This window comes from Gopherus flavomarginatus, chromosome 4, assembly GCF_025201925.1.
Source record: "Gopherus flavomarginatus isolate rGopFla2 chromosome 4, rGopFla2.mat.asm, whole genome shotgun sequence".
Classification (NCBI taxonomy): Eukaryota; Metazoa; Chordata; order Testudines; family Testudinidae; genus Gopherus; species Gopherus flavomarginatus.
This window is the reverse complement of record NC_066620.1, coordinates 3,277,628-3,301,270: the sequence shown is the minus strand read 5'-3', so window position 1 is coordinate 3,301,270 and position 23,643 is coordinate 3,277,628. Positions and strand designations below refer to the sequence as shown.

At 50.8% G+C, this 23,643-nt stretch overlaps 1 protein-coding gene across 2 annotated transcripts in view; it reads right to left on the bottom strand.

Annotated features, from left to right (window-relative positions):
* Positions 1 to 20,321, bottom strand: part of LOC127049868 (phosphofurin acidic cluster sorting protein 2-like) — a 119,906-nt gene extending 99,585 nt beyond the window's left edge. For both annotated transcript variants that reach the window (XM_050951192.1, XM_050951193.1), the window contains exon 1: positions 20,214 to 20,321. In XM_050951192.1, coding sequence (XP_050807149.1) covers positions 20,214 to 20,269 — 56 coding nt within the window. In that variant the 5' untranslated portion in view covers positions 20,270 to 20,321. The remainder of the gene's footprint in view (positions 1 to 20,213) is intronic.
* Between the last annotated feature and the right edge of the window lie 3,322 nt (positions 20,322 to 23,643).

Sequence of the window (23,643 nt, the reverse complement as noted above, 5' to 3'; positions counted from 1 at the left end):
CCAGCACTGTGCCGCAGCACCACGCGGCAACCTCAAGCATGCACAGGCTGCATCTCACACTCGGAGCTGGACAAATTCGGCTCAGGACTTTGCCAGCCGCACTGCGGAGCAGATGATGTGCTGGCAGCAGCAGCTTCTCCTGAAGCAGGAGGATTTTCAGTGGCAGTGGAGTTGGGATGCAGACAAGGAAGATGCCAAGCAACTGACAGTAGAGGACCAGTTCCTAGAGCAGCTTCTCAGGGTGCAGTGCCGTTTCTGGGCTCGGGAAGCCAGACCAGATGGGGACAGGGTATTTTTCTTTAGACTTGGGTTGACCAGCAGTAGCAAGAGAATTTCAGGACGACGACATATCCATGGGCAGGCAGATCTGGAAGCTGCCACTCCTGAACGCTACTGGTCCATAGCCAACCAATTTGGCGCGGGAAGATTGACCGCTGGGGTCACTGTCATGCAGGCATGTTGTGCCAGGAAACAGGGTGCAAAGCTAAGTAATGTCCAGGAGGTCATTGATGGCTTTCCACACAGGGGGGTTCCCAAACTCTACCCGGGCAACTGATGGGATCCCTGTGCCTATTCCCTGCCCCTCACCCCATGAGGGCTCAGAATTCAAGAACAGGAAGGGGTATTTCTCCACGGTGTTCCAAGGCTTATCACCCACCGTGCCACGTCTACGGACACAAAGGCTAGGTGGTCTGGAAGGGTCCACACAATGCTAGGATCTTTCAGAGTTCAGCTCTGTTTAAATTCATGGAGAAAGGACAGCTGCCCCCAGGAACACTCTGGATATTCCTCTGGTTCCTGGGAGACCCAGCTTATCCTCTGCTTCTCTGGTTAATGAAGCCATTCACAGGCCACTTAGACAGAACTATTTAACAACTGCCTCCATAGTTGCAGAACAGCCAGTGGAGGCACGTCTGGCCCTTCGCAGAGGAGATGGCGCCGATGGTGGAATAAGTTGGAGGCAGCAGAAAAAAAATAAACACCAAAAATGTCAGCAGCATGTTGCATTTTGTAAACAGGTTTTGAGAGTAAGGGTGAAAGCCCGAACGATGGGCAGCAGGCTGAGCCGGCTGAGCACCAGCATGGCACCCTAGTCTAAACAGCCTGGCCAGTACGGTCAGGAATTCCTAATGCTTATTTTGAGTCTCAGGCTTGAAATTGTGCATCTGTCCATCCAGCTGTTAGGCCGTGCGGAGAGGGCAGCAGGGGCAGTGTAGTTCAGTGTTTATTTGGGCTGTGGATGTGCAAAATTCTGGCAACCCATGTGTCATGGGGTGTGTTCGAAAAGCCACCTCCATTTGTGCAAACGATTTTCTGTGCAAAATGAACTGTTGACTCCTTGTGAAGGGTATTTTAAAGGTTTTCATTTTGCTTTATCTCCCTTGCAGACATGTTGAAAGTGCAGAGAAAACGAGCCTGAGCTTTGCAGCAATAGCCTGAACCATCCCCGGTTACCAGCGCGTAAGGACGCAGGTTATGCCGTATTTATACCTTGCGGGGAGTTACACCCTTACGGGCATGCAAAGTCAATGTCTACCTCACGGACAGTGAAACCACCAAACTTCCTTTCCTGTAGCCACGGTCTCGGCAAACCTTTGCACTTCGCCCAGAAGAGCGATTCGTGCTCCAGCCTGACACAGGAGGGCGGTGACATAGAGGCTCCAGCCAGACCAGACTGCCAGCCGACATCAGGAGCTGGCAAACGGCAGGGAAGTGGAGTTCAATGGGCAGGACAGTTGCAGGGGTGGAAGAAAATAGGCACATGGGCGAATGTCTTCCGTGGCAGGGCCTGAAAGTGGCCAGTAGATGGGACTTCAGCACGAGACCAAGGCAGACAGCTGCCGTATTGGAACGGTGTGTGGGAGGGCTGGACGGACAGTGGAGGGCGATGGACGGGAGCGAGCACCTGGCCCAGAAGCCAGCATGGCAGAAATAATCAATTAACATTTAACTTAATAACTGATGTTAAAGTTACAAAAAGACGCACCCAGTGAGGTTCCCCCCTGGGATTAGCCAGTTCAGCCCCAGCAGGGGTGATGGCAGGGCAGGAATCAGGCTCATCTTCTGCCTGGCAGGTGGTGCCAGCGCCCTGAGTCCTGACGAGATCCTGGCTTTCCTGAAAGATCTCTTCACCAGCGAGTCTTGCTGGCTCCATAAGCTTCCTGGGTGCAGGGGTTACATAGTTCTATAAAACCCCATCCAGCTCCTCAAAAGGCAGATCGGGGACATGCCCCCAGACAGATTTTTTCCCTGTTATCCTTCATTTTAACATAGGTGCTCCAGGGGTGTTTGCTCTTTATCCAGCACTGTGCTGCATCCCAGCTGTGGCCCTTCGCAGACATCTGCCTAGCAATGTGCACTTAAAGGTCTTTACTCCAGACAGTGGCCACAAGAGCTTCCTGCACCAACGCTTCTCCCTGGATGGCGGAGTGTGCCAAGGTCTCAGCACCGCTCCCAGCGGCAAGTTGCAGGAATTCTGAAGTACTGTCACAGCTAGTGAGATAAACTGGAATCCAGGGGCCAATGGACAAACAGGGGTAGGGGCCGTCCAGTTAACTTGTCTCCAGAGCAAGGGAGGGCACACAGGTAAACAGGTCAGTGAAAGTCGCCTGCAAAGCACTGTGGGATAGCCACTGGCCAAGTGCCAAAGTCGTTTGCAGCAGCATTAGATGCACAAGAACAGAGCGAAGTAAGTGGACTTTGAAAGAAGACTCCAGAGTCTGCAATAAATGTGGATTCAGTGCGCTACAATTCATTGCACTAAGTACGCGAGCGCTTCCAGCATGGAGTAACTCTGTTTAGTTCAGATAAACCCTTGCAGAGAGTGGCTCATTTGCATTCCTAAGAGGGTGGTGCAGCACAGCTGGCTAGAACCAGACAGTGCAAGGGATGCAGGGATCAGCAGCAGCGCTGTGTGTATTCGCTCACCTCATCCAGGTAAGGTACATCCTAGTGTAAGTTTGGTTCTGAGCAGAGAGACTGATTGTGCTCTGCTCCAAGTCACATGGGTTGTATTGGTCCATGATACTGAGCATCATGTGGCCGTGGGCGGGGGTGTCTGATCTCTGCTCAGGGGGCTGATGAACGGGGTGGGATTTCCCACAGTACCTCGTGGAGTTAGGAACTCAAATTCCAGGGACTTTCAATGCCCTTGTGAAAAAAAAACCACACACTCTCTCTCAGCAGTGTTATCTGGAAGGAGGTTGTTTTCTACTTATTTTTGGTCCTCGAATACTTTGCATGGGGAAGTGGTCACTGCTTTGGTATAGATGCAGGAGAAACCGCATGCTGTTTTCCGTACGTTGATTAAGAGGATGAGGATGCCTCATTCTGCTCCACAGCCATTACTGTGGAATTCCTGCACATTCAGTGTTTATCTGCATTACTGGCAGGGTAGGTCTCCTTTTGGAGTCCCGCAGTTGATAGTTTGTGCTGGACAGCAGGCTTCAACTCCCCTAGACATTCTACTATCCCGTACATTTTAGCCCACTGGTGTTCTTTACAATGGAGTGGGTCACCTCAGCCTTTCCTCATATTGCTTTTATAGCTAATGTAAAATTCACCGGAGTTATTGTGGTATCAGGTATTATGAAGAGACAGTAATCTCTGCATAGCTACAGTGGTAACCATCTTCCATAAAAGCCCTAATTTAAATTTCTTGTAACTGTGGCTTGGAAAATCTGTTTGGCTTTAAGCTCTCAGATTTGCTCTGAAGCCAAAGATTAACATGTTTTTCAGACTTTGCTGAAACAAACGACATGGGTAACAGATCATTAACATCCAGGGTAATTTTTTTAACTGACTTGTCAGCTGTTGGTTTCCTCCTAGCTCAAACACAGATCCTGCCCTCTAAGCATTTCTAAACAAGTCTCCTTGAAAACTCATTGGCCCTGCCTATCTTTGGGAAAATGGGTTGTAATTAAGCAAAGTCATTAATTTTTGTATCATTTGGGACCCCAATCCTGCTTCTACTGATGTCAATGGGAGGTTTTTTTGCCATTGTCTGCGGTTGCATCAGGATTGGGCACTATGTGAATGTGCTGCAGCCTTTTGGATGGTTGAAGCTTAGAGAAAACAAAGGTCGTTCTAGGGCAGATAACAAACCAAATGACATTAATAGGCAGCAGGTTTAAAACAAACAAAAGGAAGTTCTTGACACAGCGCACAGTCAACTTGTGGAACTCCTTGCCTGAGGAGGTTGTGAAGGCTGGGACTATAACAGCGTTTAAAAGAGAACTGGATAAATTCATGGTGGTTAGGTCCATTAATGGCTATTAGCCAGGATGGGTAAGGAATGGTGTCCCTAGCCTCTGTTTGTCAGAGGCTGGAGATGGACGGCAGGAGAGAGAGCATTTGATCATTGCCTGTTAGGTTCACTCCCTCTGGGGCACCTGGCATTGGCCACTGTCAGTACACAAGATACTGGGCTAGATGGACCTTGGTCTGACCCAGTACTGCCGTTCTTATGTTATGTTCTTGAGCTCAGTTAGCAGAGCCCTGCATTTCGGGAACGGTCAAACCCGGGTTTCTCATTCCAGCACTGTCATGTTATATGGTTTATTCTGGAAAGTGGAAAGCCTTTCCAACGATAACATATTAGCCGCAATACAACTAACCAGGGTTGATTTTGATCTCCCTTTTAATGAGAGAAAGAAAAATCAGCATGTCTTCAGACTTTCACCGTTATAGCTCACTGACAGCTAGAACAGAGCTCTGAAAATTAATCAAATTGAACAAGTGCTTTCATGTTAACGTTTTAAAATGGCCCCTTTTGACATTTTTACAAGCAATTTAATATTAACTGGGCAGATGGCAACACAAATTGTCACATAATACCATAAAATCCTTTTTACACTGGCTCACACACAAGAAATAGCTTTCAAGGATGAGAGGTGTCTAGTTTTCTTAAACAGTTTACAATTCTGTTAGCTAAAACCAGAGGAGAAATAAGTACAGGCCAGCAGAGGAAGACGTCTGTCTTCCCAAACCAGTCAGGTTCCTTTTCACAAGTGAAAGTAAATACCAGGATCTGGTAAAATTCCCCACCAAAAGTCCCCTACAGATCAAAGGCGCAAATGCACATGCTTAATTTCAAGAGGAGGCAAATGAGCCTCATGGGAAGCGGGTGTCCCATGCCCTGCCCCAACATCACAGTGACTCAGACAAAACCTCCAATCGCTGGGCCAGCAGTCTGGAAGAGAGAACGCTGATGTCTCTTTGATACTCATTCTTATGCGCCAGCTGTTTCAAAGGGGTTGCAGTTAAGGCACACAGAGGTTCAGTAACTTGGCTGATAGGAAGTGTCCCGGGGTTGGCACTGGCTGTGAAACCAAGCAATTCAACCAAGTTCTAATCTAGGGGCTGACAGCTTGTCACGACTGAGCACTTCTCAGCATCATGTGGAGCACGGGCAGGGTGCCTGGCTAACCTAGCTAGACAGCAAGTGTTTGTGGTTTGTCAGGTGGACACAGAATGAGCCAGGGCTCCTCAGAAGCCTGGCAGCTTGGCCAGTATCCTCCGTGTCTTTACACTAATAATACTGTGATCCAGCCGTCCCATGTAGTGAAAGCTCTGGGGTTCCCACCACCATACTCTAAGGTAGTAAGATGGCCAACACCCATGAAAGTCACTGGGCAGTGGGCACCTGACACCCCTAGGTACATTAGAAAATCCCAGAAGAAAGAAGAGATGTGATCTCCCACACACACCCCGCCCCCCGGAAATTCCCAACAGCCGTTTGTTTTAACACACTTGGGTCATTACAAGACAGATTTGCTTATTACATCATTTACAAATCCCAAGCACTTCAGAAGCAAGACACAGACTAGCCAACAGATACAGGCCATACACCCAACCCAGGGAAGGTAGGGAGGATCCAGTGGTCTGGGACTCATGAGACATGGCTCCCATTGCTGGCTCTGCTATTATCCTGCTATGGGACCTTGGGTAAGTCACTTCGTTTCTCTTGTGCCTGTTTCCTGCCCCACCCCTTGGCTTATCCATCTGTACTCTGTGAGCTCTTCAGGGCAAGGACGGAGGTACAGAATCCAGCACAGCTGGGGCCCTGATCTCAGCCATGGCCTCTAGATCCTGCTGTAAAACCATCATAACAATTCCCACACAACAAACCCATCCAGTGTAGATCCGATATTTGTCTTCGGCTGGCACTCTACATGCTAGATGCTGTCCAGAGACAGGAAGAGCTGCCTGCCCTGAACAGCTGAGATTCCAAGGTAACATCCAAAGGGTGTGAGGGGGTTATATACCATCTTCCCTCATTCAATACAAATTCATCATTCAGTGTGTGTCTAATAAAGGCTCAGTCTACACAGATCTGTCTCCATATACAGTAGCTATTTCAGGTAGGGTTGCAAATAGCTTTGCCAGTACAATTCCTACCCTGGACGCAGTTGTATCAGCAGGAAGGTGCATAAATACTGGGATAGCCATTCTCCCCAGTAGAAGCACCTTTATAGAGATAAGTGCACCATACTGCAGCCATTGGACCAGCATAACTAACGCACACGTTGTTTTAACTTCAACATTTCCCCCTACTCCTCCCCTCAGACCTGCAGGAAGTCAGCATTTCTCCACCAGTGGCCCCCAAATACATTGCTATTCTTTGAGGGAATTTTAACAAGGAAGTACACTCAGCTCAGTTCTTATTTGTACGACTCAGCAGGTGGATTCCACTTTTCCCAGCAGAAAATAGCACAGAAGGACGTGAGAACAGAGTGCTGCCTCTGGAAAGCTAGAGAGCTAACGGCCTGTGATGGGCACCTGTTGCTAAATGATGGAGCCATTGTTTCCACAGGCAAAAGCCTGATGTGTTAATGAGCTAACATAAAGCATGAAAAGCGATTACAACTGGACCATTTATGGCCTTAAATAGACTATGGGAAAAGGTGCTTTATATCTTCTTAGCAAATATGCTTTTAACACACTAAGGACAAGTCCCAGGACTGGCCAGCAAACCAAACAACAACCGGGAAAATATTCTGTTTGGTTCCAGCAAATAGGAAAAGTCCACGTTGGGCCAGCTGGGGGGCAGGAGGGAGGAAAGTGTCTTTAAAGCCTTTAGCCCAGGGGTTAGGGCATTTGCCTGAGACATAGGAGACCCGGGTTTGAACCCCCTACTCCAAACAGGGACTTGAAGTCTGAGGTCCCCACTCCCAGGGGAGCATCCTAACCACCCAGCTATAGCTAATCTGGGAGGGGCTGCTCTCGGTTTCTCCTGCTGAAGTTGCTCCACTTTGTGTAAACACTTCAATATTCATTGAGTCAGACAGAAAGTGTGAGAATGACTGTCTAGCTTGGTGGTTAAGGTTCTCACCCAGGAAGGTGTGGGTTCAAATCTCCCCTCTGCATCAGAGACCACGGCTGGGACAAACCTGCCAACCTAGCCCTATGAGGAGGGGGCGGGGCATGCTGAAGTTTTGCCTAAGGTCTCAGATTGCCTTGAGCAGCCTCTGGGCAGACAGCACAGTGAATCCACATCCCCTACCTCCCAGTTGAGGGCCTTAAATCCCAAGCGTAGACCAGAGGCTCTATTTAGTTTTAATGGTTCCCAACCAATGAGAATCAACCTCTCTTCAGAAAACAGTACAAACGGCAAAACCAGATTAAAAGTGATTCCCATCAAGCCGCCGTGCTAGCTAGTCACAATCTGAAGAGAAAGAGCGTGGTGGTGAAATTCTACATGGAAGGATACAAGGAACAGAAGACACGAACATAGGTATTTGCTACACGTCTCCAGGAGAGGGAAATGAAAGCTTCTTGGACCAGCTCCCACAGTAATCCAAAACTACAGAAAATTCCCCAGCAATGGGATAGGACTTAACAGGCAGCAGGAAGGAAGTTCCTAAATTACAAGATTTACTCTAGGCACATATATTATGTTCTGGAACGTTGGAATTTCAACTAAAGTAGCTACCCAGAACCTGCTTCTGGGGGACAGGGAATGAGCAGATGAGAAAAACTGGGACGGCTGGAACCAGGATCTACGGTGCAACAAGGGGTGAGAGTGTCAAAGCAGCAACAATCAGGGTATGACAGTTCTGGAAAGCACGTATGGAGCAATTCTGAAAGTCTCCAAGTGAAATGGGAGGAAACATTGAAATTTACGAGTATAGCAAAGGAGAATCCTAGGAACTCCTGAAAGCACAACAGATCAGGGAGCCTCTGAAAAAGAACGCAAGGAACAAGATTTGGCCAGTGTGGCTTCACAACAAACTGGCTCAAAGATTTGGGGGTACACACAAACCTGGCCTGGAAACGGAAAATCAGAGACATCAAACAAGAAGAATCATTCACTGTAGGCTTGCAGGGAAGACAGGAGCGGGGGAAAGACAGTAAGATGGTAGTGCCAAAGATATCAAAGGGACTATGAAGGACTTTCAAAGCAAAGGGAAAGTAGTAGGAAGAAAGTAGGTCCATTAATAAGTGAGGGATGCAGAATTAATGAATTACTCAGAAATGACTGAGCTGCTTTTTAAAAAGCATAAAAAAATACAGAAAAGATCTTTGAACATTGGTAAGAAAGATCTTGTAAAAACAGAAGTCAGCTGATCTGAATGATGTGCACTCAGGAATTGAGGGACTCTGCTGCACTGAAAACGGGAATTCCAAGAGACAGACCTAAAACAAATGCAGCACCTTGTTTTAAAGAAGTGCATTATCTTGGAATTTACAGCCCTAACAATCCTGCCTCTACCCCGACTAATCCAATGGAACAAGGTATTGAGAGAAAAAAACTGAGTTACAGAACTATGAGCAATAAGCAGCATGAGGGCAGGTTATAAAGAGTACTTGTCAATCAAATGGGATTGCTTTTAGAAAGAAGTGAAAAGCAAATGGCTGACAGGAACTCAGCAGCTGTAATACACACATGTGGATTTTAATAGCGCTTTTGATATTGTCTCAAAATCCGATATTGAAAAATTCAGAATTGGGTGGCTAGGAATGCTACAAAGAAGCCGTAACAGGCTAGGCATCAAATTTGGGGAAGGTGTCTAGCAGAGAACTCCATACGCGCTCGGTCTTTGGTCTAGTCTTGCAGGAGTTTGCAAGGCAACAGGGTGGCAAAAAAGGTCAATATAATTTCAAGCTTCATATGCGGAGGGTGATCACATCATGGAGTCAGCAATTAACAGATTCTCTGCGTAGCTCCACGTGGTGGCACCTGGAACACTGAACTCCGCTAAGGCATCAAGAGCAGAAATCTATTGTAGCATCGGGGGTATTCAAACAAATGAGGCAAGACCACATTGTCAGAGAGATCCAGCGCTCGTCAATCCACCCACCGCCCTTTCACAATGGCCTGCCTCCCCTACAGGCGATGACAGCACCCCCCAAAAACACATCATTTCCCTTTCCATTCCCCTGCGCTGTCTAACCACACCCACGAGCAACCCAGCAACTGGGGGAAGGGAAGCCAAATACAAACATTCATAAGCTGGAATTCATAGTAGTGCAGAAACCAAGGGAGGGAGGCTGGCAGGGCTGAGGTATGAGGGGGATCGAAGGAAAGCTCAGAACATCTGCATGTCTGACCTGGCTACGCAATGGCTGAAGGCTGGGGCAGGCACAGCAGCAGAAGGCTGTCTACATGCAAGAGAGACGTACACACTGAAGTGTGGTACACAGGCTGTACCTAGGAGAAATGGGGTTAAAGGGAAATTTAGGCTAATGGCAAAGAAATCCTCCTGATGGGGCGCCGAAGGCTACGGAGCGAGACATGCAAGCCCCATCGCTGGGGCAATCTCGTGTAGGCAGCACACGCTCAACATGGCTAAAACTGAGCTCTTCACTCCACCAGCCCTCTCCACCATCTCCTTCTCCACCACCATGCACAACACCGCCCACCTTCCTGTTGCTCAGCCCCATAGCCTGGGCATCTTCGTCAACCCGGTAGGTCCCCACACCCACACTGTGTCTAAATCATGTGGATTCTTTGTCATGTCTCTAAGATACAGCCACACGGCTAGAACTCGTAGCCAAGCTCTCGCCTGGCATCTCCACTACTACAACAGCCTTCCTTCTGGCCTTGACAAAGGCCATCTCGCGCCACTCGCACCCATTCAGAACGTCGCTGCCAAGAGCCTTTTCCCCGCCCGTCACGCTGATCATTCCCCCGTCTCTTTGCACCCCTTCCCTGGTTTACCACCCCCCCTCCGCATAAACCAACTATTTATCTTCACTTTCCAGGCCCTGACTGGTCTATCCCCACTTACCATCTCTCATTCCACTCTCGCCTCTGATCAGCCACCAATACTCACTTGTTAAATTTTCAAACAAGCACCTCCATGCTGCCCTCCAGCTCGGGAGGAGCTGCCCATACACATCTGCAAAGCCACCTCATTGTCTGGGTCTGGTCTCTCCTCCACACCTCCTTTGCCGGATGCCTACAAAACCAGGCTGTCGGTGCGCTAATACCACTGCTATGCCTATCATGCTGACCAGTATCATCTCCATCTTTCCTGGTACTCCCTCGCTGGTCCTTCTGTATCAATGTCACCTGTTTTCTTAGGCCATAAGAGTCTTGGGGCAGGAACCATCTTTTTGTTCTGTCTGTACAGCTCCTAGCACACTGGGGTCCTGATCCATGACGAAGGCTCCCAGGCACTAGAGTGATACAAATAATAAGTTAACAAGCTAGGAGTGGACAAAATCCACTACAGCATGGACAAACAGGGAACAGCAAGGCACTGGTCCCCTGGAGATGGGCTGCATGATCTGACAGATCTTTTTCATCTCTACCTTCCATTTCTTCTAAAGCTCTGACACGGTGCCCTCCAGCTGGGATCGTTCCACACGTGGAGAAACACACAGCATGAGCAGTCCAGACTTCAGCACAAACTTAATCTACTCCAGCAGCTGCCTATGACTATTGCTGCCCAGACATTCCCTCCTTTGGCAGACAAGGAACTTGACAGAAGAGGAGGCTGTGGAGAAGCAGTATCCCAGAAAAGGTGCTAACAGCCATAACTCATCGAATCGGTTTATAAATGAAGATGATCAGCTGAGCTCCATTTTAGCCAGGTCCCAGGCCAAGCAGCAGCAAGACAGCACTAATACAACCACAAATACATACCAGGGCTTTGGAGTGGAGCCCCGAGCAGCTCCAGAGCAGTGGAGCTGCAGGTTTTTGCCTGGAGCTGGAGCGGAGCCAGAGCACAGCTCCGAAGCCCTGATACATACGGCACCCAAGAATCTAGCAAGCGGTCATGGTTAATTGAAGTATGCTAGAGAGACATGCCAGAAAGCACCAGATACCACCGTAATAGATACGGTATGAAAACAGATAGGTTACTGCCTAGCTGCTTTGATAGCAGTATAAAATGTCACTCACTCAATCTCAAACCCTTGTTAGAAACCAATCTTAATTACAACAGTAATTCAGACCAATCTTTGATCCAATTACAGTACAAAGTTAGCAGCTGGAGAGACAACACGTGGGAAAACGTCAGGCTTTTAGGCAGAGACAAGATGGGTGAGGTAATATCTTATTGGACCAGCTTCTGTTGATGAGCAAGACAAGCATTTGGTAATCTCAGACTGTCTTACTGACCAACAGAACTCAGATTTGTTTAGATCTGAATACTCACAACGACTGAAATCTGGCTAAAGGGTGAAGTAGTACTGAATTGCAAGGCCCGTCTAGCTGGTGGGGTGTTGCAGGAACTGGTGTTAGGCTGTTTTATTTAGCATGTCATTAATGACCTGGAAGGAGGCATAAGTACATCAGAGCATGTCAATTAAGTTGCCAGGGGATACCAAGTTAGAAGTGCAGCAAAGACAAAGAAGGATGGAGAATAACACAAAGGCATCAAACAAATGAGTCATTCTAAAGAAATACAATTTAACAGATCTGGAGAAAAATGACTCCAAGTGGATTCAGGGCTTACGGAGGAGAGGTGCTTAAAGGCAGCAGTGACAAAGGAGAACCAAGAGCGGACAAGGATGAGATGTTTGTTTGGAACATTCTATTTTTTATCTGGGGTAAAAGACGACTGTAATCAAACCATATTACAAAGCAGATTGTTTCCATGCAAGCAACTGGACGACTGCACAGCACTCCCAGCCTGGAGCTTCCAGCACATCAACAGCATCAATATGTTCCTCAAAAGGACAATCTGGAATCAATCAACACTCCCAGAGTGGGGACTCTGACCATCCTATTCAGACCAAAAGTGTCCCTGGAAATTTAAAGGCTTGTCTGCTTTAGAGTCAGTGCATCTGATTTAGTTATGGAATAACATGAGTGTTTATTAGGAAGCCTAATATGCATATTAAGAAATAAAGATATTCCACCTGGAACAAACGAACGCCCAGTTCACAGACCCTCACTGTGCAATACAACAGCCTCCGAGAGGCAAACATTCAGGAAGCACAAGACTGAGGTGCAATAAAGCCAGATTGAATCCAGCCTTCCTATTTCCTTTTCTGGAGTGACGGCCTGTAACTGATCCGCTAGGAAGCTCAGCTTCCCAGGGCTGCGAGAAGAGCTGCTGCCCAAGCACAGCAGTGCCACCAGAGCTAGGGCTGAAGCCATTTCTCCACACTGCATTACATCTTTAGGATCTATCCCTTGCACGGCATGAAGGAGGCTGCTGATCTGTCTAAATGGAGGTTCGACCACCAGGCTGCTTGGATCCAGGTGGAGGCACTACATGCGTGGAACCTGTAGTCTCCTGGTCAACGGGAGGGTGGCTGCGGCTAGCACCTAAGGATCCCCTATTTTAAGATTCTGCGGCTGTAGTTTCAGTTATGGCAACTTGTGTCTTCCAATCATGTTTCCATGAGTCCAAAACTTTCCAACATATGCATGGGGGGCGGAGGGGGACTTCAATAAACAACGCAGAAGTCACAAGTGATTTGCTAAAGATAGCACCATGGGGTTCCACATGGACTGTTTCCCAAGGACTCTGGTTCAGACAAAAACGAACAGGCGTACTTGTGGCACCTTCGTGACTAACAAATTTATTTGGGCATAAGCTTTTGTGGGCTAAAACCAACTTCATCGGATGCATGCAGTGGAGATTACTGTATTCTCCACTGCATGCATCCGATGAAGTGGGTTTTAGCCCACAAAAGCTTATGCTCAAATAAATCTGTTAGTCACGAAGGTGCCACAAGTACGCCTGTTCTTTTTGCCGATACAGACTAACACGGCTACCATTCTGAAATCTGGTACAGACAGGATTAGTTTCTAAAGACAAGTTTTTTTCCCCCCTAACTACCAACACCACAAAATCCATCTGGGATGTTCAAAGAAAGGTGGGCTCCTTCCAGCTCATACATCACCACCATAAAAGAGTCACCAGGTCAAATTCAGCCTTGTTTTGCTCCCAAGAAGCTGTGGTTGCACAGTTGTGAAGGTAGAATTCCATTTGGCAAATAGACTTCAGCAATTCTGCTGATGTGCCTGCCAGAACGGAATCCTTCTTTCTCACTGTAACTAGAGGAGCAAGGACGTATTCATCACCAAAGCAAGCAGTTATGATACTGAACACAAACCTGGAGCAGAGCTGTCAAGGAAGAAGGGACCACTGTAAAAGTATGTAATGTTCTGGAACTACCTAACTTTTCAAAGCTTGATTTCACAGCACGTACGTTATTATTGCAAGGTTTTTTCATTTAACATTAGAGGTGTAGTAAAGCCTCTATGGGTTGTTTCTCATTTAAAGGCAAGGGCCCATCCTCTTTATTTTGAAGGAATTTATCTTGTGCATATCACACAAATTTACAGCACAGTGGGTAAAAATACTGAAGTACTGAAAATCCCTAGAAACGTCAATGGAATATTACTTGGTAAGAGTCCAAATTAATGTTGAAGTGGGAGCTTCTAGAAAGTTCAGTGCAACTCCTCAAACTCCTTTAACTCACAGTGGCTACCTCACGATTCATGCTTTCCATACAGCAAAGGCATACTGACAGCATTCCGCGGGACCTTCCTTAAACAAAATCAGAATGGGACACTTAATCCCAAATAAAAGCTTCCACACAGGGACTTGCACCTCTATAACTAGAGGTGTGAATTAAAGCTGATTTGAGTTATTTTAATGCAAGTTTGTGTGCAGATGGGGCCTCAGGCACAACGGATGGAAACCAAGCAGGTGAGGCAGAGCTGGGAAGCCAATCACTCTTGCACAGCTGGGTAGCTTAATTGCATGATCAGAAAACAGGAGACTGGGCTTCCAGGTGCTCAACTACTTCCACATATCTGCACAACAGCCCAGTGCCAGGGAAATCCAGCTTTGTTCACTGTGTCTGAGCGCTCCCAGAGCCAAAAAGTGCCAGCCCTGCCTCTCCCAATCCAGAGCAGCACATTCAGAGGGTGGAGTGGGCAAGGAGCAGAAGTCCCACAACCCCTGAAAGCTGGCAAATTTAATCCAAGTCAGGAAGGATGACACATCTGGCTCTGGAATGAAACTTAAGTATATTGTTCATCAGCCTTGAAAGAGACTTTTAAAAACAAATTCTAAATCCATTTGAGCCTTTCTTGATTTAGCCAAGCGCTCTGAGGCCCAAGAAGAAGACATCCTGCCAGGCACAGTAGCTAGCTCCCATAACTATTCTTCTGTGATTCAGCACAACCCTGCGATCACAATGAACCCATGAGATATGGACATTTAATTTCATTGTTCAAGGTTTCACACATATGCTGTTTCAGAGGACATCTACCTTAAAGGTGGCATCTTAGGCAGCTATCAGCCAGGGGGCCTTTCAGCATGTCCTTTCTAGCAGCAGCTGGGAACAAGTCAGCATCTATGGTCAGTGCAAAAGTCCCAGATTTGATTAGGACTTTGGGTAAACACAACATACTTGTAACACACAGAAAGGTCCCTTCCAAGAAGACTTCCAATAGTGAGGTTATATTACACTTTATTACGGGAGTGCCCCAGAGCCTCAAACAGGATCTGGGCCCCAGGCCATAAAGTAAAACAGTCCCCACCCTGAAGAGCTCATAATCTAATTAAGACATGACAACAAGTGGGCCTAACAAGCAGAGGGAAGAGGAGGGCGAGTGACCAACATGTGGGCACCTAGTGACACACACAATTAGCTGGCCTGAAGTCAAAGATTTAGTTTTAAAAAATAAAATCATGATACTAGCAATCCTCACTAGCCATTTGCCTGGATGGTGCTAAGCTGTGGAGCCCGAGCCCCGCTGATGGGCAGGGGGAGGAGATTTGAAGCCCAAGGGTTTCAGCCCCAATAGGGGGGCCTGTAACCTGAGCCCTGCCACCCAGGGCTGAAGCCCTTGGTCTTTGGCAATAGTTCCAGGCCCCAGCAAGTCTAAGCCTTGGCAACCCCATTAGAACAGGGTTCTGACCCGTAGTTTGAGAACAGCTGGATCAGATCATCACTGGTTACTGTCTGCAGTTCTGATGTCTACATTTCTAAAAGGATGTTGACAAACTACAAAGGGCTCACAAGAATGATTCAAGATCTGGAAAACCTCCCACAGAGGGAAAGTTTAGGAAGCTCAGCTTATTGGAGAGAAAGTTAAGAGAGACCTGATCACGGTCTGCATGCAGCTACATGGAGAGAAGATTTCTGAGAGCAGAGAGCTTTTCACACCAAAGACACAAGGTCCAATGACAGGAAACTGAAGTTGGATAAATTAAGGATGAAGACAGAGTGCCAATCTTTAAATCCAGAGGGGAATTAGCAATGGGAAGAACTTATCTAGGGATACAGTGGATGTGATCAACATAGGAATTCCTGGGTGAAATTCTCTGCCCTGAGTTGTGCAAGAAGTCAGACTAGACGATAGTCCCTTCTGGCCTCAAAATACATTAACCCTTTTCACTCCTTAAACATCAGAGACCTTGTGACCACACTGTGCTATTGTGACCAGTCCTTGGTGTAAGCCACAGGATTCCCATTCTATGGGAAGCCACAATAAGGAGTGCTCTTCAAAGTAGCAGCCAATCCACTTCCTATTCCATTTACCTCCCCCTTAAATCCCATCTCAAACCTACCGTACAAGCGTCTCCCAATATTTTCCCCCTTTCTAAGCGTCATCCCATTACTCCTACTATTTGCCTTTTACCACCCCAAAAACATTTCTTCCCTTCCTTAGTGTGTATAGTCTTCTCTTTGTTGTAGCTTACGTGCACATGCACACACCTTGCCACTGAACTCAGCTACACACACACACACAGAGCATCTTTACTCTTTCTGCATAAATCCCTCTCTTTAGTTCCCCGATCATTGCTGTTCTTCTTTGAACTCTAATTTGTCAATATCCATTTGGTAACATGCCCAGAAATAAATATAACAGTCTAAGTCAGTGGTTCTCAAAGCGGGTCTGCCACTTGTTCAGGGAAAGTCCCTGGAGGGCTGGGCCGGTTTGTTTACCTGCCGTGTCTGCAGGTTCGGCTGATCGCTGCTCCCACTGGCTGCGGTTCACCTCTCCAGGCCAATGGGGGCTGCGGGAAGTAGCGCAGGACGAGGGATGTGCCGGCTGCCGCTTCCCACCACCCCCATTGGCCTGGAGAGGCAAATCACAGCCAGTGGGAGCCGCGATCAGCCGAACCTGCAGACACGGCAGGTAAATAAACCAGCCCGGCCCAGCAGGGGCCTTCCCTGAACTAGCGGTGGATCGGCTTTGAGAACCACTGGTCTAAGTCACCCTAGAACTGTAGAGAGAAACTATTACTTCCCTGCTCCGTGTTGTGATTCAGCCTCAGAGTATGACTATGCAGCCCAAAACTGCACTGGCTTCTTCGCAGCCATATCACATTCCAAGTTTCTGTCCAAGATCCTGTCCTTTAACCCAAGGTCTCTTTCAGCGTCACTGCTATCCAGGTTTCTGCTGCCAATTTATAGTTTATTCAGAATATTATAGCCCAGCTGTGTTCATTCAAGTTGCTCAGTCATTGACTGCAAGTTTCCTTAATATTCTTTACTTTTCATTTAATTCCTCCCCATCAGTACAGAGGTACTCTTAAAAACCCTACACATTCACCAGACCCAGAAGAACGTAGGTAGAGAAGACACTTTTGTTCTGGGTTTTTAATCTGCCTAAGTTTTGTGCAACATTTAAACACCATGTTGACAGACACTAAAATAAACGGAGAAGCAGCCATTTGACTGTAATGCTTCTCCTGATTAAGTTATCATCTAAGTAACCAAGAGGCCTCTTTGATCCTCATTTGCCTGGATTTGTTAACCAAAAGACACATGGTTAACTAAGATATCCAATGTCCTCTGGCCTCAAGAGTTGGCACGCAAATTTTTTTATTCTTGTTTTTCACCTGTCATAAGCAGGTCTAATAAATCCAGACATCATCATCCATCAACAAGGTTAACACCTAATGCAAATGTTCCTGGTTACACCAGTGGGTCCTTTTACAACATCCCAGGATCAACTCTGAGTATCTGCATTGCACTAAAGATCTCAGAGTACAAATCATTCTGAGATTTAGTACAAAAGGATTTTCACTGCAACACAAAATCCATATTTGAAAATCAAGTTCTTGAATATGGTGTGTCCAAATCTGGTCTGCGTCTACTCCAGCCAGGCACTGTCAACCAAAAAAAGCCATCTACACTTGAGGAGATCTAGCCACCTGAACATCCGGTAAAAGCTGGGTCAGCATGGCTCAGTAATGGAAACAATACTTCCTGCTGCTTCTCTTGCTAGAATTCAAGCTTCAGTGAATTCACTGATGCCAAAGGCATTTCTGAACACTTGCCACAGCTGGCGCCAGGGGCAACAGTATGTTCCTACAGGAAGAGCTTCACTTCATGAGATGAGGCAAATAGTGCCAGGGCAGAGGTACAGGAGGCTAAATTTCAGTTCCCTTGCTCAGGCCAAGAGACTATATTAGCCAAAGGAATTATAGCTCATAAAAATCTTCAAATGCTATTGCTATCTATCATTCCAGTAACTTGAGCACTCCGGAGAAGAGAGACAGGTGTTCCTACAGTCATGCACTATGATAAGGGCATCAATGCAAGATCTTACACAGACAGACAGCGTTGAGGAAGACAACATAAGAGTTTAGTAAACAAGTCAGACAACACAGCATCTGAGATACATTTGTCTTCACGAAGTAGGTAAAGAAATAAGCAGAGGGACACTTGTTTCTAAAAGCCAACTCTCATGTCTAGCAATCTCATTTAAAAGTTTGTCACAAGCACAATTCTCTCCCCTCTGGACAAGTGTGCCCATTTTTGTCAGTTTTCCCACTAAGATTCATCTAGCCAGTCACAATTAGGCTATTTAAAGAACTAAGCAAGACAGGTCCAAGTTTTAAGTAACATCCTCCCCCATAACCTGTCAGATCTGGTTTTTTCTCTGAGTTCTCCAGCGAAAACTCATCTGGCCCCTCATTTCCACCCAGATTACTGCAATTTCTTTATCCCTGGCCCCTCTGACACACTGCCTTCTTCCACTACATCCAAAACACTCTGCTGGTAAAATCATCTTCCATGTCCGAGTGACCATGTCCTCCACTGCACAGAAGTCAAGCTGTTTGTCTTAATATTCAGAGCCCTCGGCCCACCTCCCTTTTCTCCATCCTTGCCTCATTTTCCACTGCAGAGCCCCATCTACCTGTATGTCAGCTCACTCTCCATGCCTTCTTCAGCATGTCCTCCCCCCACCCCAGACCCACATGAGGCTACTACCTTCTCCACATCCACTCCTGGAGACCCACTCCTGCCAGGAGTCCTACGGGCAGCTCACTGACCAATGAGGACAAAGAGTAATTTGGGACTCATTTACATGTCCTATTTTAAAAGTGTTATTGACAGGCGGACCTAAGTTACGCTCCATCATCCTACACTGCCTGTCTTTAGATTGTGAGCGCCTCAGGGCAGGGACTGTGTTGTCTTCTCTGGTTAGAACGTGCCTACATTGTGTAGAGAGAGGGGCCGTGTCTCTAGCTACCAAAAGCACGGATAAGAGCAGCACTGAAGCTAGGAGCACCACAAGGGAGTTCTTGGCAGCAAGGAAAGTGAGCTCCCACTAGGCACTCAAGCCACTCTTCCAGGCTAATCAGCCATGACGTGGAGGTGAGGGAAGCAGACTCAGACCAAGCTGTAGAACTCCAACTCCCCCAAGACCAGAGAACTGGTTACACTATGCATGCCCTAAACATTCATGAAAACCAGGCCACATACCATGGCCCAAACCTACCCACCCTTCCCCGTCACTGCCAAAGAGTCTCACCGCGAACATTCTTCACCCACAACCCAAATCCCCTGCTCCCGAGTCACTCTGCTCTCACGTTCTTCAAACCCACTGCTCTCTCCAACCCCACAAAACCCAGAGAAAGAGTTCTGTAAAACCCATTAGAACAAGCAGCACCCGCCGCGCCACAGTCCTCCCTCTGGGGGTTCCCACATCCATCCCCACTGAGACCCACTGCTGGACAGCTCTGACACCCCCCCCAGCCAGCCAGACTGGAAAGGGATTTCCAAAGCATGCCCCCCCCCGCCTCACACTGGGGCCAATACACCCCACACACACCTCCTGGTCCCCAGATACCCCCTCACACCCCACCTACCCTCTTCATAAAGCACCCATTGTGGAAGAATGAGCCCCCCAACTAACCCTGCTCCATAAGCCCCCCCACACACAGAAACCCCATATCACCTACAACCTGCCCCCTGCCTTCCCCCCCACACTCAATCCCCATAAACTCCCCACCCCCCACCCCCACTTCTACTCTGACACTTTCTGCACCACAACCACCCCATTTCCCCCTACCCACAACTTCCCCCCCAATGCCCCATGAGCCACCCCCACTGACAGCTCCCCACACCCCATAGCCCCCCACCGACAGTGCCTCACGGGCCCCCCCCACACCCACCGACAGCTCTCCACATACCCCATAGCCCCCCCACATACCCCAATGGCTCCCTTCAACGCCCCATAACCCCCCATGGTGCCCCACGGCCCATAGCCCCAACGGCTCCCCACTCCCCATAGCCCCACACATATACACCGACAGCTCCCCCCCGCCCCATAGCCCCCCCTGGCGCCCCACATCCTGACGGCTCCCCCCCGCCCCATAGCCCCCCCTGGCGCCCCACACCCCATAGCCCCCCCTGGCGCCCCACACCCCGACGGCTCCCCCCCGCCCCACAGCCCCCCCTGGCGCCCCACACCCCGACGGCTCCCCCTGGCGCCCCACACCCCGACGGCTCCCCCCCGCCCCATAGCCTCCCCACGCCCCCGCCGCGCCGCTCACCGGGGCACGCAGCTGGGCGCCGAGCGGTCGATCTCCCAGGTGGCGAACAAGTTCATGGGCACCGGGACCGGCCCGGACCCCGCCGCCCCGCACGGACCCGCCGGGGGCCCGGCCGCGCCGCCCGCCCCGGGAGCCGCCACCGCCAGCGCGCCCGCCGCCGCCGCCATCCCGACCCCGATCCCGCCGCCGCCCGGGAGCCGACACTGGAGGGGGCGGCGGGAGCCCCAGACCCGCGGCGCGGCGCAGCCTCCGCCTCAGCGCCGGGCGGGCCGGGCCGGCCTCCGCCCGCAGCCAATCGGACGGGAGGGGGCGGGACCGGCGGGAGCCGCGCCCAACCAGGGGACGGGGCAGGGCCATCCGGGAAAAGCAGCCAATGGGGGCACGGAGAGCGATGTTGGTGGGCGGGGCTCTGATGGGCGTGGTTACGTGAGGAGATGGCAGGGGCTGCTGCTCTGGGGCGGGGCACAAAGAGCGGGACCCCCCCCGCCACGATAGAACCCAGGGGGCCCGGCCCCTCCCCCCGGAGCGCGGACCCCCCCGCCGCGATAGAACCCAGGGGGCCCGGCCCCTCCCCCCAGAGCCCGGACCTCCCCGCCGCGATAGAACCCAGGGGGCCCGGCCCCTCCCCCCGGAGCCCGGACCCCCCCGCCGCGATAGAACCCAGGGGGCCCGGCCCCTCCCCCCGGAACCCGGACCCCCCCGCCGCGATAGAACCCAGGGGGCCCGGCCCCTCCCCCCGGACCCCCCCGCCGCGATAGAACCCAGGGGGCCCGGCCCCTCCCCTCGGAGCCCGGACCCCCCCACCGCGATAGAACCCAGGGGGCCCGGCCCCTCCCCTCGGAGCCCGGACCCCCCCGCCGCGATAGAACCCAGGGGGCCCGGCCCCTCCCCCCGGAGCGCGGACCCCCCCACCGCGATAGAACCCAGGGGGCCCGGCCCCTCCCCTCGGAGCCCGGACCCCCCCACCGCGATAGAACCCAGGGGGCCCGGCCCCTCCCCCCGGAACCCGGACACCCCCACCGCGATAGAACCCAGGGGGCCTGGCCCCTCCGCCCGGAACCCGGACCCCCCCGCCGCGATAGAACCCAGGGGGCCCGGCCCCTCCCCTCGGAACCCGGACCCCCCCGCCGCGATAGAACCCAGGGGGCCCGGCCCCTCCCCCCGGAGCGCGGACCCCCCCGCCGCGATAGAACCCAGGGGGCCCGGCCCCTCCCCCCGGAGCGCGGACCCCCCCACCGCGATAGAACCCAGGGGGCCCGGCCCCTCCCCCCGGAACCCGGACACCCCCACCGCGATAGAACCCAGGGGGCCTGGCCCCTCCGCCCGGAACCCGGACCCCCCCGCCGCGATAGAACCCAGGGGGCCCGGCCCCTCCCCTCGGAGCCCGGACCCCCCCGCCGCGATAGAACCGAGGGAGCCTGGCCCCTCCCCCCGGAACCCGGACACCCCCACCGCGATAGAACCCAGGGGGCCTGGCCCCTCCGCCCGGAACCCGGACCCCCCCGCCGCGATAGAACCCAGGGGGCCTGGCCCCTCCGCCCGGACCCCCCCACCGCGATAGAACCCAGGGGGCCCGGCCCCTCCCCCCGGAGCCCGGACCCCCCCGCCGCGATAGAAGCCAGGGGGCCCGGCCCCTCCCCATGGAGCCCGCACCCCCCCACTATGATAAAACCCAGGGATCCCGGCCCCGCCCCCCCAGAGGCCGGACTCACCCACCGCCATGATGGAACCCAGGGGTCCCAGCCCCACTCCATCCCCCGGAGCGCAGACCCCCCGCCACGATAGAACCCAGGGGTCCTGGCCCCTCTCACCAGAGCCCAGACCCACCCCCACCACGATAGAACTGGGGGGTCCTGGCCCCACCCTCTGGAGCCCAGACCCCCCCGATACGATAGAACCAGGGGTCCCGGCCCTGCCCCCAGAGCCCAGACAGCCCCCCCCCGGCCACAATAGAACCCAGGGGTCCTGGCTCTGCCCCTCAATGGACGCAGCCCCACAGGATGGAACCCAGGAGTCCTGGCCACTCAATCCCCCGCCCGCCCCCCTGGATGCAGCACCACGAGATGGAACCCAGGAGTCCTGGCCTTGTCCCCTGCCCCCCCCCCAAGGGGCACAGACCCACGGGATGGAACCCAGGGGTCCTGGACCTGCCCCTGCCCCATGGATACAGCCCAGGGGTCCCAGCACACACATCCTTTCTCCTCCTTCTCAAAGGCACCCGTGCAAGGGGCAGCCAATGCCTAGCTTCCAGCAGGGCCACTGCCTGGCAGCTCAAACAGGCTGAAGGTTTGGGGGGACTAGCCCCAAACTTGATTTTCTGAACAGAAATGGACCACACACTTAACAGTAGCGCTTGGCCTTTGAAACCCTTCCCTGGGGAGCTTCGCAGCCAGCCCTGTGGCCTCTCTCCCATAAAAAGCACTAGGCACGTTTAAACGCCCTCCTTCCCAGATACCACCCACTGCTACAACTATTTCACAGGGTAATCCTACCCCGGGGAGCAAGGTGGGCCCAGCTACAGCTTATACTGATGGGAGGAAACCCCATGCACCTGTACGTCAGCAAACAAGTACTATTTAGACTGGAACTCCCCACACAGCAGCTGCGGACTAGAACCAGGGCCATTCCTGATGCTACTTAACGATTCCCAAGCCAGGGTGGTGATCCCAGAGCTAAGCATTCAGGTGAATTTTGTCAGGCACACACCCCAACCTCACCCAAAAGCTGACTTCTTTGAAAAAGATCTTCTCTGACTGAACTGTCCCATGTTCAGTCATAGGGGAGGATGTGGGGGAAGCCTGTAGTGAATAGGAGATCATCTTCCTTTATGAGACACTGAAATTGGTGAGTTTTCATTTTAGAAAAAGTGTCTAATGATATTTTGCCAAAACATCTCTCAAAAATGGATTGATCTAAACATTTCAAATCCATTTGTCTCACGTTCCTCAGCAAGAATGAGTGCATGGGACTTACTATACATGACAGCTTGGAACCTCTGGGAGCTTGGCAAACAGTCTAAGCTTTTAAAGAGCCTGGTGGAATTTAGAAGCAAGATGCACGTCTCCAGAACGTGTACATTGAGTGAGACAAGGAAGAGGTTCCATCCAAGCCTGATTGTTTTACTCCCTGCTGGCTCTACAAAATACTCCAAGGATACTGTCTAGCTGAAATTTGGCCTGTACAGGGACTTACAGGAGGATTTTTTTTTTTAAGTACATTTTAAGTTAATCAGACAAAGTACTTTTGAGATGGGGGTGTTTGGGAGGGAAGGTTTTTAGGCATTTCAGGCAGTTCGGTACATCTTTGGAACATCATAGCTCCAACCTGAGTTGGTTTACAAGCACCACATCTTTACACAGGCCCTGTGAGATTGGATTTGAAGAGGGCTCCAGGACTCTTATCTTCAACAGGGCCCAGCACCAGCCACTTC